Here is a 22,459-nt window from a genome sequence, read left to right as displayed (position 1 = left end):
GATAACGGATGCATCCACTCTAGGGTGGGGTGCTCATCTGGTGGACCTGGAGGTCAAGGGTCTTTGGTCTCCAGAGGAAAGGTTGCTTCACATCAACCTTCTGGAATTGCGGGCCATACTTTTGGCACTCAAGGTCTTCCTCCCTTCCCTTCGCGGTCGGTCGGTTCAAGTCCTGACTGACAACACCACCGCGATGTGGTATGGCAAGAAGCAGGGAGGAGTAGGGTTGTGGTGTCTCTGCAGAGAGGCTCTGCATCTCTGGTCCTGGGTTCAGGATCATCAGATTTGTCTGATGGCAAGTCATCTGGCCGGGGTTCTGAACGTACGTGCAGTCTCAGTCGGCAGTTCTCGGCCGACCACGAGTGGAGGCTTCACCCAGAGGTGGTCTGTCTCATCTTCCGGACATGGGGAACTCCTCAGGTGGACCTGTTTGCCACTCACGAGAATGCTCACTGCCCGTCATTCTGCAGCCTCCAGTTTCCGATGCAAGGAGCTCTGGGAGATGCGTTTCAGTTGAGTTGGGACTCGCAACTCCTTTACGCGTTTCCTCCCATACCCTTGATTCCTCGGGTTCTGAGGAAAATTCGCCAAGACCGGGCCCAAGTTATATCGATCGCCCCGGATTGGCCAAGAAGGGTGTGGTACCAGATCTTCTCCACCTCTCCTCGTGCTCGCCGCTCTGCCTCCCTCACAGGGCAGACCTCCTCTCCCAGATGGAGGGGCAGGTTATATACCCCCACCTCCATTCACCTTACACCTTCATGCCTGGAGATTGAATGGGGCAACTTGAGTTCATTTTCTCTTCCTCACGATGTGGTGGATGTCATCTTATCAGCCAGGCTTGATTCCACCAAGTCCATCTATTCTTATAGGTGGTCTAAATGTGTTGCTTGGTGTGGATAGAAGTCCGTTGACCCTTTAAGGGCTCGTTTGTCCAATAGTCTCCAATTTGCACTTTTCTTGACGGAGCAGGGTTTTGCAGTGGCAACTATTAAAGGTTATTAGTCAGCCTTATCGGCTTTCCTTTGTTTGCCGGACCAGCCCTCTTTGTTTAAATCTCCAATTGTATTACGTTTCATTAAGGGCCTTACCAATAAATTTTCTCCTACACCTTTTATTGTACCTCAATGGTGTTCTTGCATTCTTGATGGGTTCTCCTTTTGAACCTTTACATTCATGTCCCTTGAGACTTTTATCTTTTAAAACGGTCTTCCTAGTCGCAATTACCTTGGCAAAGAGGGTAAGTGAGCTTCAAGCTCCTAGCTCAAAGCCCCCGTTCTTGACCATTCATGCTGATAGAATGGTTCTTAGGAACAGGGCTGCTTTTCTACCTAAGGTGGTTACTCCATTCCATTTAGGACAGTCCATTACCCTCCCTACCTTTTATCCTTCCCCTCACCCTTCCAAGGAGGAGAGAGGCTTCACCGCTTGGACCCTAGGAGGGCGGTGAGCTTCTACCTGGACAGGACAAGGGAGTTCAGGTTGGATGACCAGCTGTTCGTTTGATTTGCTGGCTGCAGGAAAGGAAGATCTGTGCACAAGCGCACTCCATCAAGACGGATAATATTATGCATCAAGATCTGCTACTCCCTGGCGGGTAAGGACCCTCCTGAGGGTATAAGAGCTCACTCTACTAAAGCAAAGTCTGCTACTTCTGCGGATATTTGCAAAGCCGCGACTTGGGCCTCCCTCCACACTTTCGCAAATCATTACTGCTTGGATACCGAGGTGAGGAGGGGCGGCCACTTTGCGCGCTCTGTCCTTCAAGATTTCTTGGTATAAGAGAGTGGACACCCTCCTCCGGGAGTGGGGACTGCTGTGGGACTCTATTCACAAGGTGAGGAATCCACTGGCAGATGTATCTATCAGAAGAACAAGTTACTTACCTTCAGTAACTCTTTTTCTGGTAGATACAGTATCTGCCTGTGGATTCCTCACTGACCCACCCGCCTCTGTTATACCTGAGTTTATGTATTTTGATGTATATATTGGGTTTTTAATGCCTTTGCTACGCACTATGTGTGCAGTTTTGAATTGTATGTACTATGTACACTGTATGTATGTATATCTGCTGTCATTGGTCCGTCCGGGTGCCTCGAAGGCATGGAAAAAAGGGCGGAACGGATGTCGTCATGCCGACTTAGGCCTAATAATGAGTCGGTGACGTCAGCCGGAGTCGCGGGCGATGCTGTGCTTCTGTGACGCCGTCCATGCCGGCGTGCTACAAAAGAGTTTCCCGAACGTTTGCTGACGCAGGGGGATATTCACAAGGTGAGGAATCCACAGGCAGATACTGTATCTACCAGAAAAAGCGTTACCGAAGGTAAGTGACTTGTTCTTTGGATCCACAGCTGCATGAGGACTATGGTCTTTTCTGGGGATTTCCAAACATCCTTAATTGACCCATCACCAAGGATTTCCAAGCATCCTTAATTGATATGTCGTTAAATGGCTCTCAACTTTTTGGCAAAAAAATAGATTTAGACTTATAATCGTTGAAGGACAGCTGAGGCGCAGCATGTTCTTTGGGCCTTTCTGCTGCCAGAAAACAGTTCCGCCAGTAATTTTCCCCTTCTATGGCTGTTGTAGAGGTTTTCCATGTTGCCTACCCCAGACACCTTCACCAGCTTGGCTGAACTTTCATTCCTTGTGTGGCCAAGACCATGCTTCTCAGAAACAATGTTCTGGACAGCAGGGACACTCAGCTGTGCCATAAAACTGCTTTATTGTGTCCTTGTTGGCACACAGCCACCCTCTTGGAGGTAGGACCTGCAATTTTCTCCAAGGGTGCCAAGCTATCACTTCTGACAAGTGAGTCATCCAAATTGTCAGCAGGGCTAGTCCTCTCATTTCTTTCTACCCTCCCGCACATTCCATCACCATCAGGGTGGCTGACGTAGGGCCACCTGTCCATGTTGCAGTAGGGAGTACAAGCACTTGTGTCCAAAGGGGCCATAGTAAGGGTTCTGGCTTTGGAAGTAGAAAGGACAGAGACCTTTGTCCTATTTCAGTTCTTCGCCTTCTCTATGCATCCCTTTTGTAGGACACATTTAAGATGCTCATGGTAACCCAGGACCTGTTTGTCTGAGACCCCACAGACCAGATGCTGGCATTGGACCTGCACAGTGCTTATTTACATATACCCCTTCTGTAGACTCGCAGGCGCTACCTCCAGTTAATAGTGGGAAGGTGCATTTTCAGTTTGCCTTGCTTCCTTTTGGCCTCACCAGTGTCCCTTGTGTGCTCACGAAAGTGATGACGGTAATCACAGCACACCTTGCGGAGGTCACAGGCCTTAGTCTTCCCCCACTTCAATGACTGGCTGCTCATTGCAGGCTTGCCTCAGAGTTTACTGTCAACGTACGACAGCCACACTTGACTCCTTTCCAGATAATGTTGTTGATCTGAGCTATTCTGGATATTGTACAGTTTTCTTCCATTTCCCCGGAGTGGATAGTCCAGGACATTACATTTATGATCCTGCTGTTTCACTCTCAGTCCTTGACCTTCAGTGCGGATGACTCTGTGTTCTTGGAGTTTTTGGCATCCTGCATCCTACTGGCCAAACGCACCAGGTGGCACATGTGCACAACGTCAGGAGAGTCTGTATCTAAATTTCAGAGGAAACTGCAAAATATCTGCAGTCCTTGCTATTAGACTGCAATTGGGTCAGTGGCAGAATCCTCACCTCTCCATTTTGGCCTCACCAGCACCCCTTGGGTGTTCACCAACGTGATGGTGGTGGTTGCAGCACATCTGCGGAGATCAACAAGACAAGTGCTGGCATATGTAGGCTCTGCAGTGGGATCTGGAATACCAGTGGGTACTTGTAACGACCGGATTCTCAGACCAGATAGAATCAGCTCATCAGAGCACCACCAACCCACCACGTAACCACCTCCCTCCTTAGGACCTATTTACAACAGGTATCTATGTCTCCTACCCAAGGATGGGGAATTAGCAATGTACATGCCTAAGTTTTCTACAATATCACACTCACACCAGCTAGTCTCGCGGCAACCCGGGCCCTGACTATTCTACCCTAGGGCAGTTCTGATTAATTACCATTACACACTGACCGCAATCAGTGCTCACCCAAGCCACGATCCTGTGGGTAACCCAAGCCACAATCCTGTGGGTATATGCACCAGCGTCCCCCCTGGTGTTCTCTTACTTACATCACAAGCCACAATCCTGTGGGTATACGCACCAGTGTCCCCCCTGGTGCTCTCATTAACGCCGCCTACCAACGACGATCACTTTCCTATGAATACCATTAGCTCTTCATGTTGGGGAATCTCTCGTTATTTACTAGGGGTATGATACTACAATATTATGGATCACTCAACGATTGTCAAATTAGATGATGTACAACTTATCCTCTACTTCAAGGGCTCCTCTCTCCCTAATTATTCATTCACCACTTACCTGATCAGGGGTAGCGTCTGTTCAAATGGTAGCGCCTGACTAGAAGAACAGGTTACCTTTCCATATAAGAATAAGAGGCACATGCTAGTTCACTAAGAACTTTGGTACTTTATTTATCACAACAACAATAGCAATATAACACTATACTATAACATATAGCCTGCAAAGGAAAATGAAAGGTTAGAATGTGCACGCTAGTAAGAAAGGGTCGACGTCACCTTATTAATATGAAGTCTGGACTCAGCAGTCATCTAGGTTCCCTTCTCGTCTGTGCCTTAGCTCGTCTTAAGGTCACACTTCTGCAGTCACGGATACACGTCTGCACCGCTATGCTCTGTTCTCTTCACCTTCCTCCAAGTCACTGGAACCTTCCTCTCATCGGCTGCTCTCTCTCTCTGGCTGTTCTGCACTACTCCTCTATCCTCTCAATCACGGACCATCTTCACTTCTCGGCTTCGATCTTATAACTCAGTTTCAGCCACTCGGGTATTCGTTCCCTTAACTAACTGGTTCACTCTTTATGCTCTGATCTTAATGTCAAAGCTCGCCAGCTGCTCCAGCTAAAGTATCTTCAATCTTTCTAAGAGAGTATCAGCTCCTCGATCTTTCTCGGAATTTAAAATGGCGACTGTCTGCCCTGAAATAATTAATGGCATTAATGCTAACGGCTAGCTGCCGCCTACAGACTGACTCACTGACTGCCTCATGCTTTCACTAATATGGAAGCTTGTTCCTTCATGGAAAGTTACGGCCAGTAACCTGCCACCCACCAAATTCTTGTTCCTCCCCGTACCAAGGACACGTTCCCAGCCGGCCGGCCTGATGTTGTGTCTTCGGAGTGGAGAAAAATACAGTCTTTCGCTAAGGGCCAGCCTGAGCCGGTTCTTTCCAAGCGAACAACACCTCGTAACTAAAACATTACATTTGACCTAGAAGCATCTCAAGCTGCCGGGGCAGAAAGAAAGATGGAGTCTCTCCCGTTTGAGGCCTACAAGGCCCGAAATAAGCATAACTCCATAGAAGGTATACTAACACTCTTACAAAAGGACGGATTATCACTAATACTAATGAATCTATCCCCTAACATAAGTTTATAAGCCCTGATCTAAGGAAAAGGGTACGGAATTATATCAACACGCCTTGTGAATAGGCCCTATTTACGGTTCTAATCCTTATACTAGAATGATAGTAGACTGAAGTCACCTCCAATCACCTTCCCTCAAAAGAGGGCCGAAAAAGTCGGTCAGAACATTTCACCCTTGACTTCAGTCTATTAATCATAAATGTAACTAACATCTGTAGAAGAATAATATGAAACAAAACTAACTGATCTATTTTTCGTGCCAAATCTACAGTATTGGAGCAGGGAAGGAATGCACTGAATAAAGCAGCAAATAGCTATTAAAATGCTAATAGCAATCATAATACCCCCTAATATTTGTCGCAGCGGATGTAAGTCAGGTAACCAATTGAAGAGCCAGTCAAACCAGCCCTGGTCAATGTGTTTTCTAACCTCTTCAGTCAAGTCATGAAGTTTGTCAATATGAGCCTGAATGGATTTAGTATGATCTGATAGGTTAAAACAGCAAAGACCCTCAAAGTCAGAACAGTCATGTCCATGTTTGTGCAAAAGATAGTCAATAGCAGCCCGGTTCTGCAAGATAGCTCTCCGTTCACCCTGGGCGTCTAGTAACATGTCAGATAAAACGGTAGAAGTATGATTAATAGATTTTACCATCCAGCACGCCATCTTCCCAATAGACTTAGCATTATAGACAGCCAAGGCTGGAACACCAATAATCGAAATAGCTAAACTAAGGTATTCAGATTTAGAATATAAATGCGGGGAAGAATCACTGTCTTCATGTAACATCATTGCATCACGAACCACACGGGAATATGTATTAGGATGTGAAGAAAACATCAATAAGCTTAGTCTAGTGATGGCACAAGGGCCTCCGGAAATATTTGCAGGAATGTAGGGCCAGGAGGTATTACCACAAGAGAAAAGCCATCCAGAAGGTAACAACATTGTGCGATAATGGCTAGGGGCAACTACTAAACTTTTGCAGGCCATATTATTTTTAACAGAAGTACATGACTTCGGAGGTCTTCGGGAGCACAAAGTTCGTTCATGAGCTGAAAAAGAAGTGGCCACCCTCAGCTTCAGACGCATACATTCAGTAATTGCATTGGGATCACATGTAAGGAAGAAACATAGATCACCCTGGGTGATATTATATGTAGTTATTTGGGAATGAATCAGTGGTATTGAATCTAAAAGTACAGTGCATAAAGGACAATACTCATGGGTTGCGAAGTCACCAAGGATCACGTTGGGGCGGGCATTTGAAATATTAAAAATATGGGTTAAAGTCTCCAGCGAAGTGGGGACAGCAACCAGACAGGTCGCTAGAATGTCAGTCACCGAACGCATCGGTGTCAAGCAGAAATGTGGAGAATTAGTAACTCGTTTAGCTAAAGTAGTCCAAAAATTAGATGATGAATCCCACGCAGCAAAGGAACGCGGTACTCGGGTTCTCGAATCAACCAAAGTCTGTGGGTTCCCTCCTCTCCCGACGTAGCAGACCAAAAGGAGTCCAACGCCGACACATCCTGCAGCAACAGTCCAGAGAATGATCTGAAAGAGAATCAAATACAGGCATTATTCATTCTCGTAAGTAACATTTTCAGCCGGGACAGTTTCCCAGCTATATTTCCCTGGTCTCATGACTAGAATCGTATTATCATGACCGGTTGCAATAACTTCAGCTTGTTCAGAGGGATTTTTAGGCGATTGCACCCATATTCTAGCTCCAGGATTATCCGTGGAACCAAAACCTTTTTGTCCTCGTACAGTTAGCAACGTTGGGGCAGTGCCTTTCTGAATCCCACCACTGAAAACAGGCATGATTAGCAACTGAGCAATTTGGTCAGTTTTGTGAATTGGTAAATCAACCTCACTGCTATTCAGCAGGAGCACCTTAATCTCTCCCTGATAATCGCTGTCAATGACTCCTCCGAGTACTTGAATGCCTTTTAAGGCCAGGCCCGATCTAGGGGCGATCAGTCCAAAATTTCCAGTTGGTATACAGACACCAACACCAGTCTCAATGATAACTCGATCTCTGCTCTTAATCACAGTATCATTCATGGCATGCAGGTCCAAGCCTGCGGAACCTGGGGTTGCTCTGCATGGAGCCAGTGCTCCGGGGGAAATTTCCCAGTACATTACAGTATTGCCAATGGAGTTGGGCTTTGTATCAATAGTTGGAGGAAATAAACGCATTAATGGAGACTCAGCATTTAAAAAGGGACGATTATTCAAAATTAACAGTGCTTGAAACAAATAATCTCTCCAATTCTTATATTTGTTATCAGTTAATTTTTTGCAATTGATCTTTTAGCAAACCATTCATTCGCTCAATAAGGCCTGATGCCTGTGGATAATATGGTATATGAAACACCCATTCGATGTTATTTTCCACACAAAATTCCTGCACCAATCTTCCACGAAAGTGGGATGCATTATCAGATTGAATTTGAAATGGAACACCATAATAGAGCATAATCAATTCCAATGTTTTAATGGCATTCACTTTGGTAGCTTGTTTACAGGGAAAGGCCACTAAAAGGCCACTGTATGTATCAACAATGGTGCAAACATATTGGCAGTTTTTACTCATAGGGAGTGGAGCAATATAATCAATTTGCCAAATTTGAGCGGGCAATTTTCCTCGATGTAAATGACCTTTAACCCCTTCCATGCTGGTGACGAACCCCAGCCGTCATGCACTACGGTGCTCGCGTGCTGATGACGGCTGGGGTTCGTCATGGCCCGCCCATGTTCGTCCGGCGGCCGCACACGGGAAAAATCGCGGCCGCACGGAAGGGGTTAACAATTTGAGGTACTTTTCGTTGTCTAGAATGTTGACAAATAGGACAATGCAAAATGGTGTCTTTAATCAAATTTAAAGGAATATAAATTCCTCGATCAGCGGCCCACCTGCTAGTGGCTCTCTCTCCAAAATGTCCTGCTTTCTGGTGGGCCCATTTCGCCAATCCCGCCAAATCAGAATCTTGCATGTCCACCACTGCCTCAGCAATTTTAGATTTCTCATCTGCAATGTTATGAAAGAATTTGTCAAGGGAGTCTATCGGGGTATGAGCATCCACATGAAAGATTGTGACAGTACTTTGTGGGAGCATTTCCCAAATTTCTTGCCATAATTCTTTTCCCCACAGTTCTTTTGAATGCAATTCCCAATTATGAGAATGCCAAGTTGGTAACCATACCGCCAGTCCATTGGCAGTGGACCAGGAATCAGTAAAAATATGACATGTGCCAGGTAACTCTTGTTTCAAAACTTGATAAACAGCATATAATTCAGCGAATTGACTACTCTTTCCCTCATCTACAACACATACAATTAAAGGGGACCCTAGGGCAGTTTAATGACCAGCTCTGAGTACATGCCCTACAAATACTCATCACAAAAAGGGTATCAGAGGTTCAGGATTCCTACAGGTAATTGTTGGGGACAGTAATAGTGAGTTGTTACCACCAGCCATACAACTGATTTCTAGTGAAAGTTACAAGAAACAGGTCAGGTCAGTGTCTGGTCTCTGGCACCCATCAGTCACCACTCGGAACCGCCCTTCATCACTTGGGGCTCCGAGGACCAACACCGCACCTGATCTTATCTCTAACAGGATAGGACTAACCTTCCTGTTGGTCAGGGCATAATCGTTTTAAGTTGGAAAGATATATATTGGTGATGTAACTGACGGGGTGAAAAAATGTGCAGTGCAAAGAACAAAGTGATATCAAAGAATATAGAAAAGGTGAATAAAATTGGTTTAGGAAGCAAAGAAATATTTAATAGGATATAGCTCCCAATACCAATGTTAAAAATAGCCAAGACAGGGGAAAATTTATAAACTGTCTAGTGGTGGAACGTGGTCGACATGTTTCAGCAATTGGTGGCCATGTAGCCTTGCTTTCTTCAGGACCTATTAGTAACGCTACTGCAAACAAAAAAAACCCAAAGTGTGAAAAAGTGTTTTTTATATAAAAGGGGAAATTATTGGAACAACTTAGATATTTATATAAGTGTCACCTGGACCTCCTAGGTGTACTTGTTCCGAGTCTTCTCACAAATTCAGTGGTACACTGAAAAAGAAATGCATGGCATGAGCACATCACCCACCACCTGTCCACAATACACCTTATTTCACCATTGATAATTATCGACATTGGTGAAGCCTATATCCAAAGAATAAGACCAAATGCACTGTATGTACTAGTGCCTACCAGTTCCTATAGAACTTGAAGCTTTTCAAATTTCACGTACTACATCTTACCTGATTTGTAAGAAGTAGAGACCTCACCCCACCTGGCTGCGGCTCAGGACATAGGTGAAGCACCGCTCTGTAAAGGTGAATAAATTCAAGCCATTGAATCATTCACCATGAACATGCCAACAACACACAACACAAGTTTAATTATTGCCGAGAAATTATGTCTGGGTATGAAGCTAGTACATACGGGGATTGTACTAGCAAATGGAACAATATAGATAACGCTATATCCGCTCTGAGTTTATTAAATTAAAGAAATTCCCTCCTGTTATATGACAGCCATCATCCAAAATCTCTACGGGACAATTTGCCCTTTGGGCAATTTCTACGGGTACAAAGAAATTGTTCCACTGGCACAGCCTTCAAGACACACTCCACTGCACTCAAGACTCAACTTGTCAATAGTGTACCACTGAATTTGTGAGAAGACTCGGAACAAGTACACCTAGGAGGTCCAGGTGACACTTATATAAATATCTAAGTTGTTCCAATAATTTCCCCTTTTATATAAAAAACACTTTTTCACACTTTGTTTTTTTTTTGTTTGCAGCAGCGTTACTAATAGGTCCTGAAGAAAGCAAGGCCACATGGCCACCAATTGCTGAAACATGTCGACCACGTTCCACCACTAGACAGTTTATAAATTTTCCCCTGTCTTGGCTATTTTTAACATTGGTATTGGGAGCTATATCCTATTAAATATTTCTTTGCTTCCTAAACCAATTTTATTCACCTTTTCTATATTCTTTGATATCACTTTGTTCTTTGCACTGCACATTTTTTCACCCCGTCAGTTACATCACCAATATATATCTTTCCAACTTAAAACGATTATGCCCTGACCAACAGGAAGGTTAGTCCTATCCTGTTAGAGATAAGATCAGGTGCGGTGTTGGTCCTCGGAGCCCCAAGTGATGAAGGGCGGTTCCGAGTGGTGACTGATGGGTGCCAGAGACCAGACACTGACCTGACCTGGTTCTTGTAACTTTCACTAGAAATCAGGTGTATGGCTGGTGGTAACAACTCACTATTACTGTCCCCAACAAATTACCTGTAGGAATCCTGACCCTCTGATACCCTTTTTGTGATGAGTACTCTTTCCCTCACCAGTTGTACTCAACAATTTTTGTGTGATCGGATTATAGGACACTGCTTTCCAATGCCGTTTCTCTCCTATGAACCTTGCTGAACCATCCGTAAACCACACATGTTTTCTGTCCTCCACGGACAAATCATCAAATGGCTTACCCCACTTAACAGGAGATTCCTGTACTATAGGTATGGAGCAATCACTTCCAGTCTCAGTCGATGTCCCAAAGTCAATTGCTCGGTATCCACCAGAGCCCAGTAACATGCAAGCAACTGTTTCCCAAAAGGTGTATAACGCTCACCAGCATCGGGTAACTTTTTGGTCCAGAAACCTAACGGTACTTTATGTCTGCCTTGTTTTTGCCACAAACTCCAATTTGCATAAAGACCTTGCACGGACTCATTCAAATCCACATCACCATCGCACACAGGCCACAAATCTAAAGCATACTGAATCACTTCTTTTGCCAAATTAAACGCATCCTGCTGTGGTTTACCCCATTCAAACACATTCTTTTTGCGAGTGACTCGATATAAAGGGGCCAATATCTGACTCAAATGTGGAATATGCTGGCGCCAAAAGCCAAACAAGCCAATTAAGCTTTGGGCTTCTTTCCTATTTCTTGGGACTGCAAAATCAAGAATTTTCTGTTTCACCTGTGGAATCACCTCTCTGTGACCTTCATGCCAATTGATGCCTAAAAATTTTATATTTTGAGATGGACCTTGTAACTTATCGGGATTGATTTCCCAACCTTTCTCGCGTAAGCACTCAAGGATTTGATCTAATTGGGTCTGAACTTGATCTTGTGTCTCACCTTGAATCAAAATGTCGTCAATATAATGACATATCTGGATTTGCGGGTGTACAGGTACTTCGGACAAATGTTCCGCCACCAGCCGGTGACAGATCGTAGGACTGTGTACATAGCCTTGGGGAAGACTTCTAAACGTCATTTGACGTCCATTCCATGTAAAACTGAATTGTTCCTGACACTCGGGGGCAATCGGAATTGAAAAGAAAGCATTGGCAATATCAATGGACGCATACCATTTACCTGGATGCTTTTGGATTCTTTCAATTAAAGTAATGATGTCTGGTACTGCAACAGTCAAAGGGGGTGTATGTTTGTTCAATTCGCGATAATCAACAGTCATGCGCCAAGAATTATCACTCTTACGCAGGGGCCAAACGGGATTATTCCAAGCAGAAGTAACCAGAGTTATAACTCCTGCATCAACCAAATCCTGAATAGTAGCACTAATTTCTTCATGGCCACCTGGGATACGATACTGCTTCTGAGAGACAACTTTTGTAGCTTGGGGAATTTTTATGGGGGGCATTCTTAAACGACCAACCCGTACAGGTCTGGACGATATATAATGTTTAGTTCCAAATTGATAACAGCCGTCATCCAAATGCAAAGTCATTCCTTTCAAAATGTCAATTCCAATTATGTATTCCAAAAGTGAAACAACTAATACAGAATATTCTTTTCGGGGAATTCTGCCTATTCTCATTTCAAGTGCAGTTTGCGCTGCGGGGGTTTCCTTTCCACCTAAACCAGTAATTGTGAAAAATTGACCTTTAAATTTCTTTGATTTTCCATGAATAAGAGTGGCCTCCGCTCCTGTATCTACCAATGCTCGGGCCCTTTGGATATTACGATGTTTCCAAAAAATTTCAATATCTACATAGGGTCTATTATCTTTGTGATCCCACCTGCGTACTGGAGCTTGACCTATTTCCTAGTCATTTTTACTGCGTTCTGTCAACCAGGACAAATCAGGGTAAATGCTCTCATATTTCTTGGGTATCAAAACATCATGTTCATATCCATCTCCATTACGAAATGGATTCCTGTCATCTGTATGGTACTGTGAATTTCGATCGGAAAGTCTGTGTCGATCCTCCCTTCTCCTCAACTCAGGGGACTGATCCCTTTCATCTCTATGTCTGCTGTTAACATGATCATCTCTCCCCCTTTCTCTTTCCCCCTCTCGCCCTCTCTCTTTTTCACGTCGAGGGGACACATCACGCTCATACCGCCGTTCACCACGACGATCAGAATCATCACGACGTCTTTCGTCTCCGCTGTCATCAGAATATCCACGATCACAATCATTCTTTCGCACACGTCGGGCACCCTCCTTTCGATCCAAACCACGCTTGCGAAACATGTCCCACAAGCAAAGTTCCCTCGAACGTGCGCGGGTGCGCGCGCGCCCACGGGGCTTTCCACCAGCGCGCACACACACTTCCAAAGCGCGCAGGTCACAAAGAGCCCGTTCCCTAGACCAAAGACATGATGCGGAACGGTAATAAAACTGTCACTTTCTTTGTAAAGTGCTAGGAGCCGTGGCAGCATGTTTAAAAAGACAGACGGAAAAGCAGCTGTTACGGGCACAAAAGATATGATGCACTCTCCCGGCCTGACCAGAGGCTGCTGCAGCCCGGGCTATAGGTGGGGGTCCCTCAATCAAGTAGCCACTAATGACCGTGTGAATGCTTGTAAATACCCGCCCCTCCTCCCCTCTTGGTAGCATCGAATCGTCACGTGTAAGGTCGGCCTGATAAGGATCGGGGTATAGGTGCGCCCGCCTTTAGTCATACTTGATTGAAGGATGCTGATGCAAGGCACGGTCAGTGTGCGTCTGAGAATGGAGGCTCCGGCGTCTCATCTGGCGTCTGCTGGTCCTTTAAAGTTGATTTAGCTTGGCTCACATTGGTGGGAATGCAGCGCTAGAGGCCGGAGTAGAAAAGCAGGCAGCTTGGCCTTCATGCCCCCATCCCCACGAGCCTTTCCCTTGACTTCAGGCAGTGCTGAAAACACGTATCAGCAGCAGGTGACCACAAACACACCGGCAGTGCCTCCTGAACCTCGTGCACCTCTTGTTACCGTCTCACAGGACATTTTTAATCTGTTGCGTGGTTAAAAAAAAGAAAAGAATCATCAAACAAGCCTGCTCTGCACATTTATCCCTTTTCGTCTACTGTTAATGTCCTGGGCAATTAGTTGTATTTTTTCCTGACAGATATTTATTTATTGAAGGGATGCTCTTGCGTAGTACCTGAAATAAAAAGACTGGGGCAACTCTTTCTCTCTGTGCTTTGAGCACGCCACCCAAGAAATAAACCCCATACACCGCCCCTCTAAGCACGAGCTGGCGCCTCCGTCCTGCTTATTATTGTTAAATAACCGAGCAGAGTGCATCAGTTTACAATTAGAAAGGTCAAGAGGAAAGAGGCGAGGATACGATTAAAAGGAAACGATCCTACAATATTACTAGAGCTAGAGCAGGTGATGAATGTTCAAGCGGGCCCTTTACACCTCCCACCTTCCCCTGAGATTTCACAGGGGCTTGTGAAAATTCGGTCATGGGGAGAGAATGGGACATCAGGGGGTCATTGGGCTGCAGACTTCTGAGTGGAGAACCCAGTTCTAGTGTAAGCGTGGTCTTGACATCCTGGGATTCTGGGCAAACGACGACATCTTCCCGAGCCTACAAAAAATGTGTCATTGTTTAATATAACTCGTGCCATGTTATAGCTGCTGGGCCAGGGTTCCTGAGACTGGGCACGGTAGGACACAGACTGGCTACTCACAGGTAGGTGCAGAGCCTCGAACAGCTCACAGGCTACTACTTGGAAAAGCCTGCTTTAAAGAGAAATCCCTATTGTGCCAGTTAAGGGAGAGTGCAGCAGCAGACTGGGGTAGCAGGAAACTGCAGACATCCATAGTCCGAACAAATAGGTAAACAAAATGCCAACATTCACTGTAGCAAACACAGAATGAATCTGTTTCTGTGGAGCAAAACGGCCAAATCTGGAACATTTTTTATATATTATTTACTCGTGGAACCTTACCTACAGGCATCCGAGTTCTGAATAGTGTAGTGATAGTGTAGTGATAGGTACCAATATGTATTGTCCTGATGAGACAGAGAAAGTTCCCCTGCATGTCTGAGGAGAGCGTACACCCCTGCAGGAGGCTGTATCTGCTTGTAAGATGATTATGCGCCTGCACAGAGGTCTTTCCATGCTATAGAGTGAAACCCAGGGTAGGTTTGTGGTTAGGTGCACAGCATGTGCGCTTCCCTTTTAAAGAAAGTGACTCCTGTCGCACAGTGCTTGAAATAGAAAAATGTTTCTGTTTCTGTTTAAAATTGAAGTGCAGGCACCCATTTACCGGAGCACTTACTTACTTCTGAGAAGTGCTAGTCCAACTAAAAGTATTGCACCTCAGCAGAGAAGTGCAGGTACCCTGCCTCTCACAATAAAGAAGTGCACTTACTCAGTGCCTGGCAGTACCGACTCATTTAAAGCACTGCTAGCGCCACATTGGTTTGTAGAGGAGTGACAGGGGTGGCAGAAAAGTTCATATATTTGCAATATCAGCCTTTTTCTCAGCTGCTTGCTTGGTTTCATCGTCTGGTTGACTTCTGCTCAAATTAACAAGAGCAATATACTGTGTACAAGTTCCATGGAGCCACCTCAGGGACCCGATATATCCGGCCCCACAGGGCTAGTCACTCATGGGGGGATATGGTCCAAGGCAATGAGGCGCGTAGCTCCACCTGTTCTGGTCAAAGCCTGACCTCACTTGCTGCATAATGCAATATCTCCCAACACCATTTCTACTAACCAGTGCCCCTCCAGATTGCAAAAGGCTTCCACATATGAGCCGAATTCTAAAGACAAGGAGAGCTCCAAGAAACTATTTGTACAAAGACGGATAGTGGGTAGCTTCCTTGCCATTGGTCAGTCTCTGCTTCAGTTTCTTTGTCCCCATGGCAAAAGCAGTCAGCTACATCTATGCATGTTCACGTTTCCTATTGCACTACAATTATGGTACAAGTGATGAGTGCTACACTAGGTTATAGTAAATGTACCATTGTACACAAGGTCGTGGAGAGGCTCCTGTGCCTAAAGTAATAAACCCACAATAAACCCAACAGCGATCCCAGAAGGAAGAGGTGCGTTAGAGAACGTGCACCCGGGCATGGATCTTTACCCATTGACAACCTATTCAGAGCCTGCATGAAGTTAAGTTGGGGAGGTAGTATTCCCGGCCCTAAACATCCCCTTTAAATATTTTTTAATAAAAGTAGGGCTGCTTGCACTTTGAACGAGGGCTTTGTTTTGGGCCAACTTAAATTGTAAATAAGAGAACCCATTCACAGTCTGCATATTTTTGTTCATAACAATAAAGCAGACAACATGCGGGTGCTGCTCAATGTGCCTTGGTGTCGGTAATTTACATTAGTAAAAATGTCAGCATATTTCACTGATATGACCAGCATGGATCTGGGTTCAAACTCAATAATAACTGCCTCCTTCTAACTGCGTGCATCAACCCTGCTGTTCAGGAACATATTATAATGTTTCAACCTTCTATGTTCAGTCCTTTTCTAAACCTAGGGGGTAGGTGCTACAGGAGTAAACGATTCATGTCTCAAAGGTATGTATGTACGTGGCAAAACTGTCTCAAGACCTTATTATATAGAGCTATATGTGAGTGTAATGTGCCTGTTTTTGCTCTCGTTGTAAACAGACGTTTGGAGTGGTAATTGCCACAGATTTATATTGCTGAGCACAGCACTCGCTTGCATGTCCAGTTGGTTGGCGCACATAGCTTTGGTTGCAGTGCACAGGGAGCTTGCACTGCCGCACACAGAGGATAACAATTAGAGGGAACATTGCCCACAAGCGATTATTAGGTTCACCATCAATGTCTTCCTTTTTCACACCATCAGCCAACAGTGCAAGAAACATATCACGTCTAGAGAACTTATAATCTCCAGCAGTATGACCCTCCGGTCTGGACTGTCTCTCAGGTTTAAACCAGTCACCTAACTCACCAAGCTGACGGACAGATTCAAGCACCATAGACAACGGATTTCCAGTCTGATTGATTAACAAAGTCATCATAACCTGCTTATAAGCAACAGGGGAAGAACGGATAATGCGATTCCGCACAGAAGATGTCAACAAACCATCTAACAATCTATCAGCTGTACTCAGAAAAATCGCAGTTTTCATCACCTCCTCTTTCAGCCGTTGCGACGCATCGCGCAAGGTGTACCACGGCTTATCATTCACAGGCCAATCAGATTCAGTAGGGTATTTGTGATTACAGCCCTCAGTCGCTAACTGGAGCAGACTAATCTGGCCAGCACCATTAAAATTTCGAAAATGATCTTGTACAGTAGAATCGGAACTCAAAGAACAAAATCTCAAGGCATCCCCTGCATCTAACATGATACCTGCAGGCCTAACTCATAAATCACCTTCCCTCAAAAGAGGGCCGAAAAAGTCAGTCAGAACAGTACTCTATTAGGAGAATCTTCCTGAATTGGTCCAGATATTGGCGGGAACTGCATAAGATCTGCAGTGGTAACTGACTTACTACAATTTGGTCAGCGACAGACCCCTCTACGTACCCCACCTAGAGTTGACTGAAGTGACAGATGCATCACTCCTAGGATGGGGTGGTCTTCTGGGAAAGATGGGAATCAGAGGAATATGGTCTTTGGTGAAACTCAAATTTACATCAACTTCTGATGGGCTCTCTGAACACCAAAGCGGACAAACTTAGCCATCGATGCCAAGTGGAGGAGGTGCCAGGTCTTTTTAGAGATTAGGGAGAACCTTGATCAGATCTGTTCTCCACCACCAAGAATGCGCAATGTTATCACTTCCAAATGCTGGAATTTACATGGCAACTCTCGCACAGAGATGCTTTTTGTCTCGAGTAGACCTCACAACTCCTGTATGCGTTTCCACTAATACCAATCCTGCCCATAGTTCTAAAGAAGATCAGCAACAAACAGGTTCATGTCATTCTTGTGATCCCAGATTATGCGCAGAGAGTATGGTATATTTATTTACAGACTTGTAACGCGCTAGGAACTCGACTCCCTAAGGAGTATCTCCGCGCCTTTGGCAACATCTGTGAACAAAAGCCCTGACCAGTGTATAACAAATGCCCTGACAGAGCTAGTAGTTGAACAGAAAAGTTTTTAATTTTTTCCTAAAAGGAAAATGCTCCTTACAAACTCTGATGTCATAGGGAAGATCATTCCAGAGCTTTGGCCCAGCTACTGACAAAGCCCTTCCCCCTTGTCTAGATTTCCAGAACCTGGGGACACATAGCAGTTGTTGCTCTCCAGATCTCAGAGACCTCAAGGGGGTATAGGGAATGAACTTTTTGGTCAGGTAGTCGGGGCCTTTGCCAATAAGGCATTTGTGAATGGTGCAGCAAGTTTTAAACAACACCCTCTGTTTTACAGTGAGCCAGTGGAGTTTGTTTAGAAGTGGCATAGAGGGAGTACGGGCTGGGGCATTGAAAACAAGCCGTGCAGCTGTATTTTACACGACTTGTAGCCTGGCCATGACATCCTCATTGGCGGCCAGCAACAGACCGTTGCAATAATCCAGTCTGCTTAGCACTAGCGACTGAACTAGTGTTTTCCTTGTTGTATCAGGTAGCATGGGAAATACCCGTCGGAGAAGTCCAATCACATGGAAACAGGAGCTTACAACTTGATTGGCATGATGTTTAAGGGTAAGCTCCTGATCCAACTTAACTCCTAGATCTTTCACAATGACTCTAGGTACAGGGACTGGGCCAAGGTCTTGAGGCCACCAGTCAGGAGTCCAGAGTCGTTTGGCTTCCCCAAAGAGCATAACCTCAGTCTTAGAGACGTTACACTGAAGGAAATTTGCTGCCATCCAATGTGCCACCTCTTTCATTCCCTGTGCAAAGGAGTTACGCACCTCAGGGGTCATGGTTTTAAAGGGAAAGAGGAGTTGAGTATCGTCTGCATACGATACCGGGATGAACCCATGAGATCTCACGATGTTAGCTAGGGGTGCCACATAGATGTTGAAAAGCGTTGGGCTCAAACAGGAGCCCTGTGGCACCCCCTTTGAGATCTCAACCTCCTCTGACTGGTATGGACCCAGTATGACTCTCTGAGTGCGGTTGGTAAAAAAACTCCTTAGCCAGGCCAGCGCCTTGCCTTCCAGACCGATGTCAATTAGTCTGGAGCTCATGATCTCATGTGAGACAGTGTCAAACGCCGCTGACAGATCTAGGAGCACCAGGATAACGGAAAACCCTTTATCCTGTAGCATAAGAAGATCGTCAGCGACGGACAATAAGGCACTCTCTGTGCTGTGCCTGGGTCTGAACCCCGACTGGGAAGGATCAAGCACCCCTGCGCTCTCGATGTATCTAGACAAATGCCCGTTCACAAACTTCTCAGTAAGCTTCCCTAAGAAAGGGAGGAGAGAAATGGGTCTCAGGTTTGTCAGATCTGTCCACGGAATGGAGTTATTTTTCCGTAGTGGTCTTACCAAGGCCTGCTTCCAACCAAGGGGAACTTCCCCTGTGCTCAGTGAAAGATTGATGACCTGTCGGATTCCAACCCCCAGCTCGTCACTCAGAAGAGCCATGACCCTTGCAGGGATGATATCTGAACTGCTGATATTGAACTGCTGAGCATGAATATTGGTCCACTGATCAGACTGCCCTCTCAGCATTATCTCCTGTTGCAGCAATAGAGCAGGGTCCTGCAGCCGAACTTGTGCACACTCCGCCTTCATGCATCGAGATGGAACGTCGGCAGATGAAAGTTTTTCACCTCCTTGCAGAAGTCTGGGATGTCCGTCTGGCAGCCAGGCATCCCTCAACCAAGACGATATATACGCCTGCTGTTGGGATAAGTTTGTGGCTTCTTTTGCTACCAAACATGTTGATCCCCTTTCTGCATCTTTGTCTGAGGTTCTTTTATTTGCTTTCCCGTTATTCCAGCAGGATGTTGCTTGGCGCACAGTTAAAGGGTATCTTTCAACCATATCACCGTTCTTGTGGTTGATGGACTAGCCCTCCTTGTTTAAGTCTCCTGTGGTGACTCGTTTTCTGAAAGCTCTACAAAACATGTTCCCTCCAAAACTCTTAATTAAGCCCCAGTAGGACTTGAACCTAGTTTTGACATTCATGATATGCTCGCCCTTGGACCCCATGCGCAACTGCCTTCTATGCCTTCAGACCATTAAAGCTGCCTTCTAGTGATGATTACATCGGCCAGGAGGGTTAACGAGCTGCATAACCTTTCAGTGCATCCTCCTTACACTACTTTTTTCCCCATACAAACTGCTTCTGAGAACTCATGCCTCTTTTCTACCGAATGTTGTGACACCTTTTCAGGTAGGCCAGACTATCACTCCGCTGACCTCCTTTGCTGTGCTTCACCTTTCCAAAGAGGAGGAGAGATTCAAACCATTTAGACCAAAAGGAGTGTTATCGTTATACACCGATCGTACCAAAGAGTTTTGGGTGGACAATCAATTTTTCATTGGGTTCGTCAGAGGAAATAAAATAAAAGCCAAGCAGAAACAGACATCTCAAGATAGATTGTGCTCTTTATTAAAATCTACTACTCACTGGCCAAAAAGCAACCCCCTAATGACATGCATGCTCATCCCACCAGAGCCAAGGCTGCAGCCACTCTGTTAGCTCACGGAGTTCCTGTCCTGGACATCTGTCAGGCTGCAAATGGCTGTTTCTGCACACGTTTACCAAGTACTATTGACTGGACAGTGAGGGCCGTTGTGACTGCACTTTGCTCGTTCAGCCCTCCAAGACTTCTTGGTCTAAATCTGTTCACAGATCCAGAGACCTATTATTTGGATATCTTTTCCATGGTAAGGAATCTGCTACTAGAAGTCTCTATCTGTTTCAGTTTAATTTATTATGAAACAGAACTCCTAAGGAGGTCCATATAACATAAAACAGTAATATAACAATGATACAAAATACATGGTAAAAAAACCAAATGAAAAGTATGAAACCTCAAGCCTTTTACATACATCATTTAAGAACGACATTAACAGCCCTTTATAAAGTGACTGCATGCATAGCACCACTAAAAATATATTATATGTCTGCAGATCTTTAGGTGTAACTACTTAACAAACATCATCATGCATAGCACAATGAAAAGTGTATTAACATCACAAAACAGTTACAAAAACCCCAAAAGCACTTTATACAGTAGGCCAGCTTAGGCGACTCCCTTATTCCCAACCTCTCAAATGAGGTAATGAACACCAAGAGAAATAGAGAAAGCAAATGTAACATATAAAGACTTGTTCAATACCTTAATTTTCAGGCCTTAATAACGTGCAACGTGGATAATGCATAGTGCAAATAATGCAATATATGTTACTGTAAATGCAACCTTTGAAGCAGCTATTCAGTGTTTGACTATGCAGGCGGCAACTCGCCTGCACTTTTAAAAGGAATTAGAGATTCCCTTGCAGGTGAGTGCAGTGAATGACTACACTCAGCTGCAAGGGGATGTCTGGGGAGTCCATAGGACCACATTTCCCTACCTCCAGAGGGTTGCTAGCATGGGGCGCACTGACAGTGTGCCTAGTGTGCCTCCCAACAGCTTCTTTGCCTCTGCGCTTGGACCTATAATACAGCACAAGCACCGAGGCAAATGGATTCCCTCATTTGCATAGGGTCGCGCTCACATGCACATGAGGGAACACCTTCTGGTGATAGCGCTGGTTGTATATGTGCACTAGCGCTATCTGTATGACAGAAAGGGGTGCACATGCTTGTTGTGCCCTTGAGGCACTTTCCTTAATATGGTGCCAGGTTTTACAAAAGGTAAGTAACTTGTTCTTATAAAGTATTAGAAGTTAGGAAATTAAGTGCCCGGATTGCCATTGTGGTTGCACCAAAATGTGCAAATTTAAAATTTGTTGTTTCCTTTTATCTTCTAGGGAGTTCAGATTTACTTCAGAAGTTCCAGTACGACTTGACTATCATGGCAAGCATGTATCAATGGATCAGGTGTGTATAAAAAGCTGTGGAATACTTTTTTAAGCAACAGTTGCCCGTGTACTAATATTATTTATTTTATTTGACCTTTAAGAATCTAGTTAAATTGTGTATCTGGGTTCAGATTCGCAATGAATGTGGTTTGCATATCCCAGTGGTTTCTTCATTAGTGTGATTTGTATGCTTGAAAAAGTCATGCTCACTACTTCTACAGGATCATTTAGCTAGCCTCCTAATAGGGTTATCTTCCTGTGGTGCGAAATGTGCCAAATTTCCCTCACAATTGCAATCTTTCGAGGTGCCAGAAATAAGCCTTTATATGTATCATTGATTTGTATATCTAGATTGAGAGTTTTTCATTTTTTTTAATTTTTAGCAGAATATTTAAAGATATGTACGCTTGTGATAGTTAGACTCCTTGTTTGCTCGTGGATTCTTCCAAGCTCACATCTTCTTTTTTTCTTAACAACTTTTTTATTTGTTTTTCTTCATGAATACGTGTTAGACCTGCCATCTTTTGGCGTTGTTTCCCCTGTTTTTTTGCCTCTGACCTCCTGTTTTGGCTGTGTGCTGCATTTCATTTTTGCTGGTGTTAGGACTCTGGGCACATTGCCACTGCTGACCGGTGCTAAAGAAAAAGTGCTCCCTGTCCAGAGCGCCGGTGGAGCCGCAGGGATCCGATCCCAGATCCGGGTCGACGTCGGTTGTGCCATCACGAAATC

General features: G+C 44.9%; 1 protein-coding gene across 2 annotated transcripts in view; it reads left to right on the top strand.

The window, feature by feature from the left end:
• The window catches only part of ATG2B (autophagy related 2B), a 1,072,129-nt gene that overhangs the window by 885,354 nt on the left and 164,316 nt on the right, over nt 1-22,459 (top strand). For both annotated transcript variants that reach the window (XM_086937744.1, XM_086937743.1), the window contains exon 37: nt 21,680-21,749. In XM_086937744.1, coding sequence (XP_086793870.1) covers nt 21,680-21,749 — 70 coding nt within the window. The remainder of the gene's footprint in view (nt 1-21,679; nt 21,750-22,459) is intronic.

Source organism: Lissotriton vulgaris, chromosome 9 (assembly GCF_964263255.1).
Source record: "Lissotriton vulgaris chromosome 9, aLisVul1.2, whole genome shotgun sequence".
Classification (NCBI taxonomy): domain Eukaryota; kingdom Metazoa; phylum Chordata; class Amphibia; order Caudata; family Salamandridae; genus Lissotriton; species Lissotriton vulgaris.
This window is presented reverse-complemented; position numbering and strand designations above follow the sequence as displayed.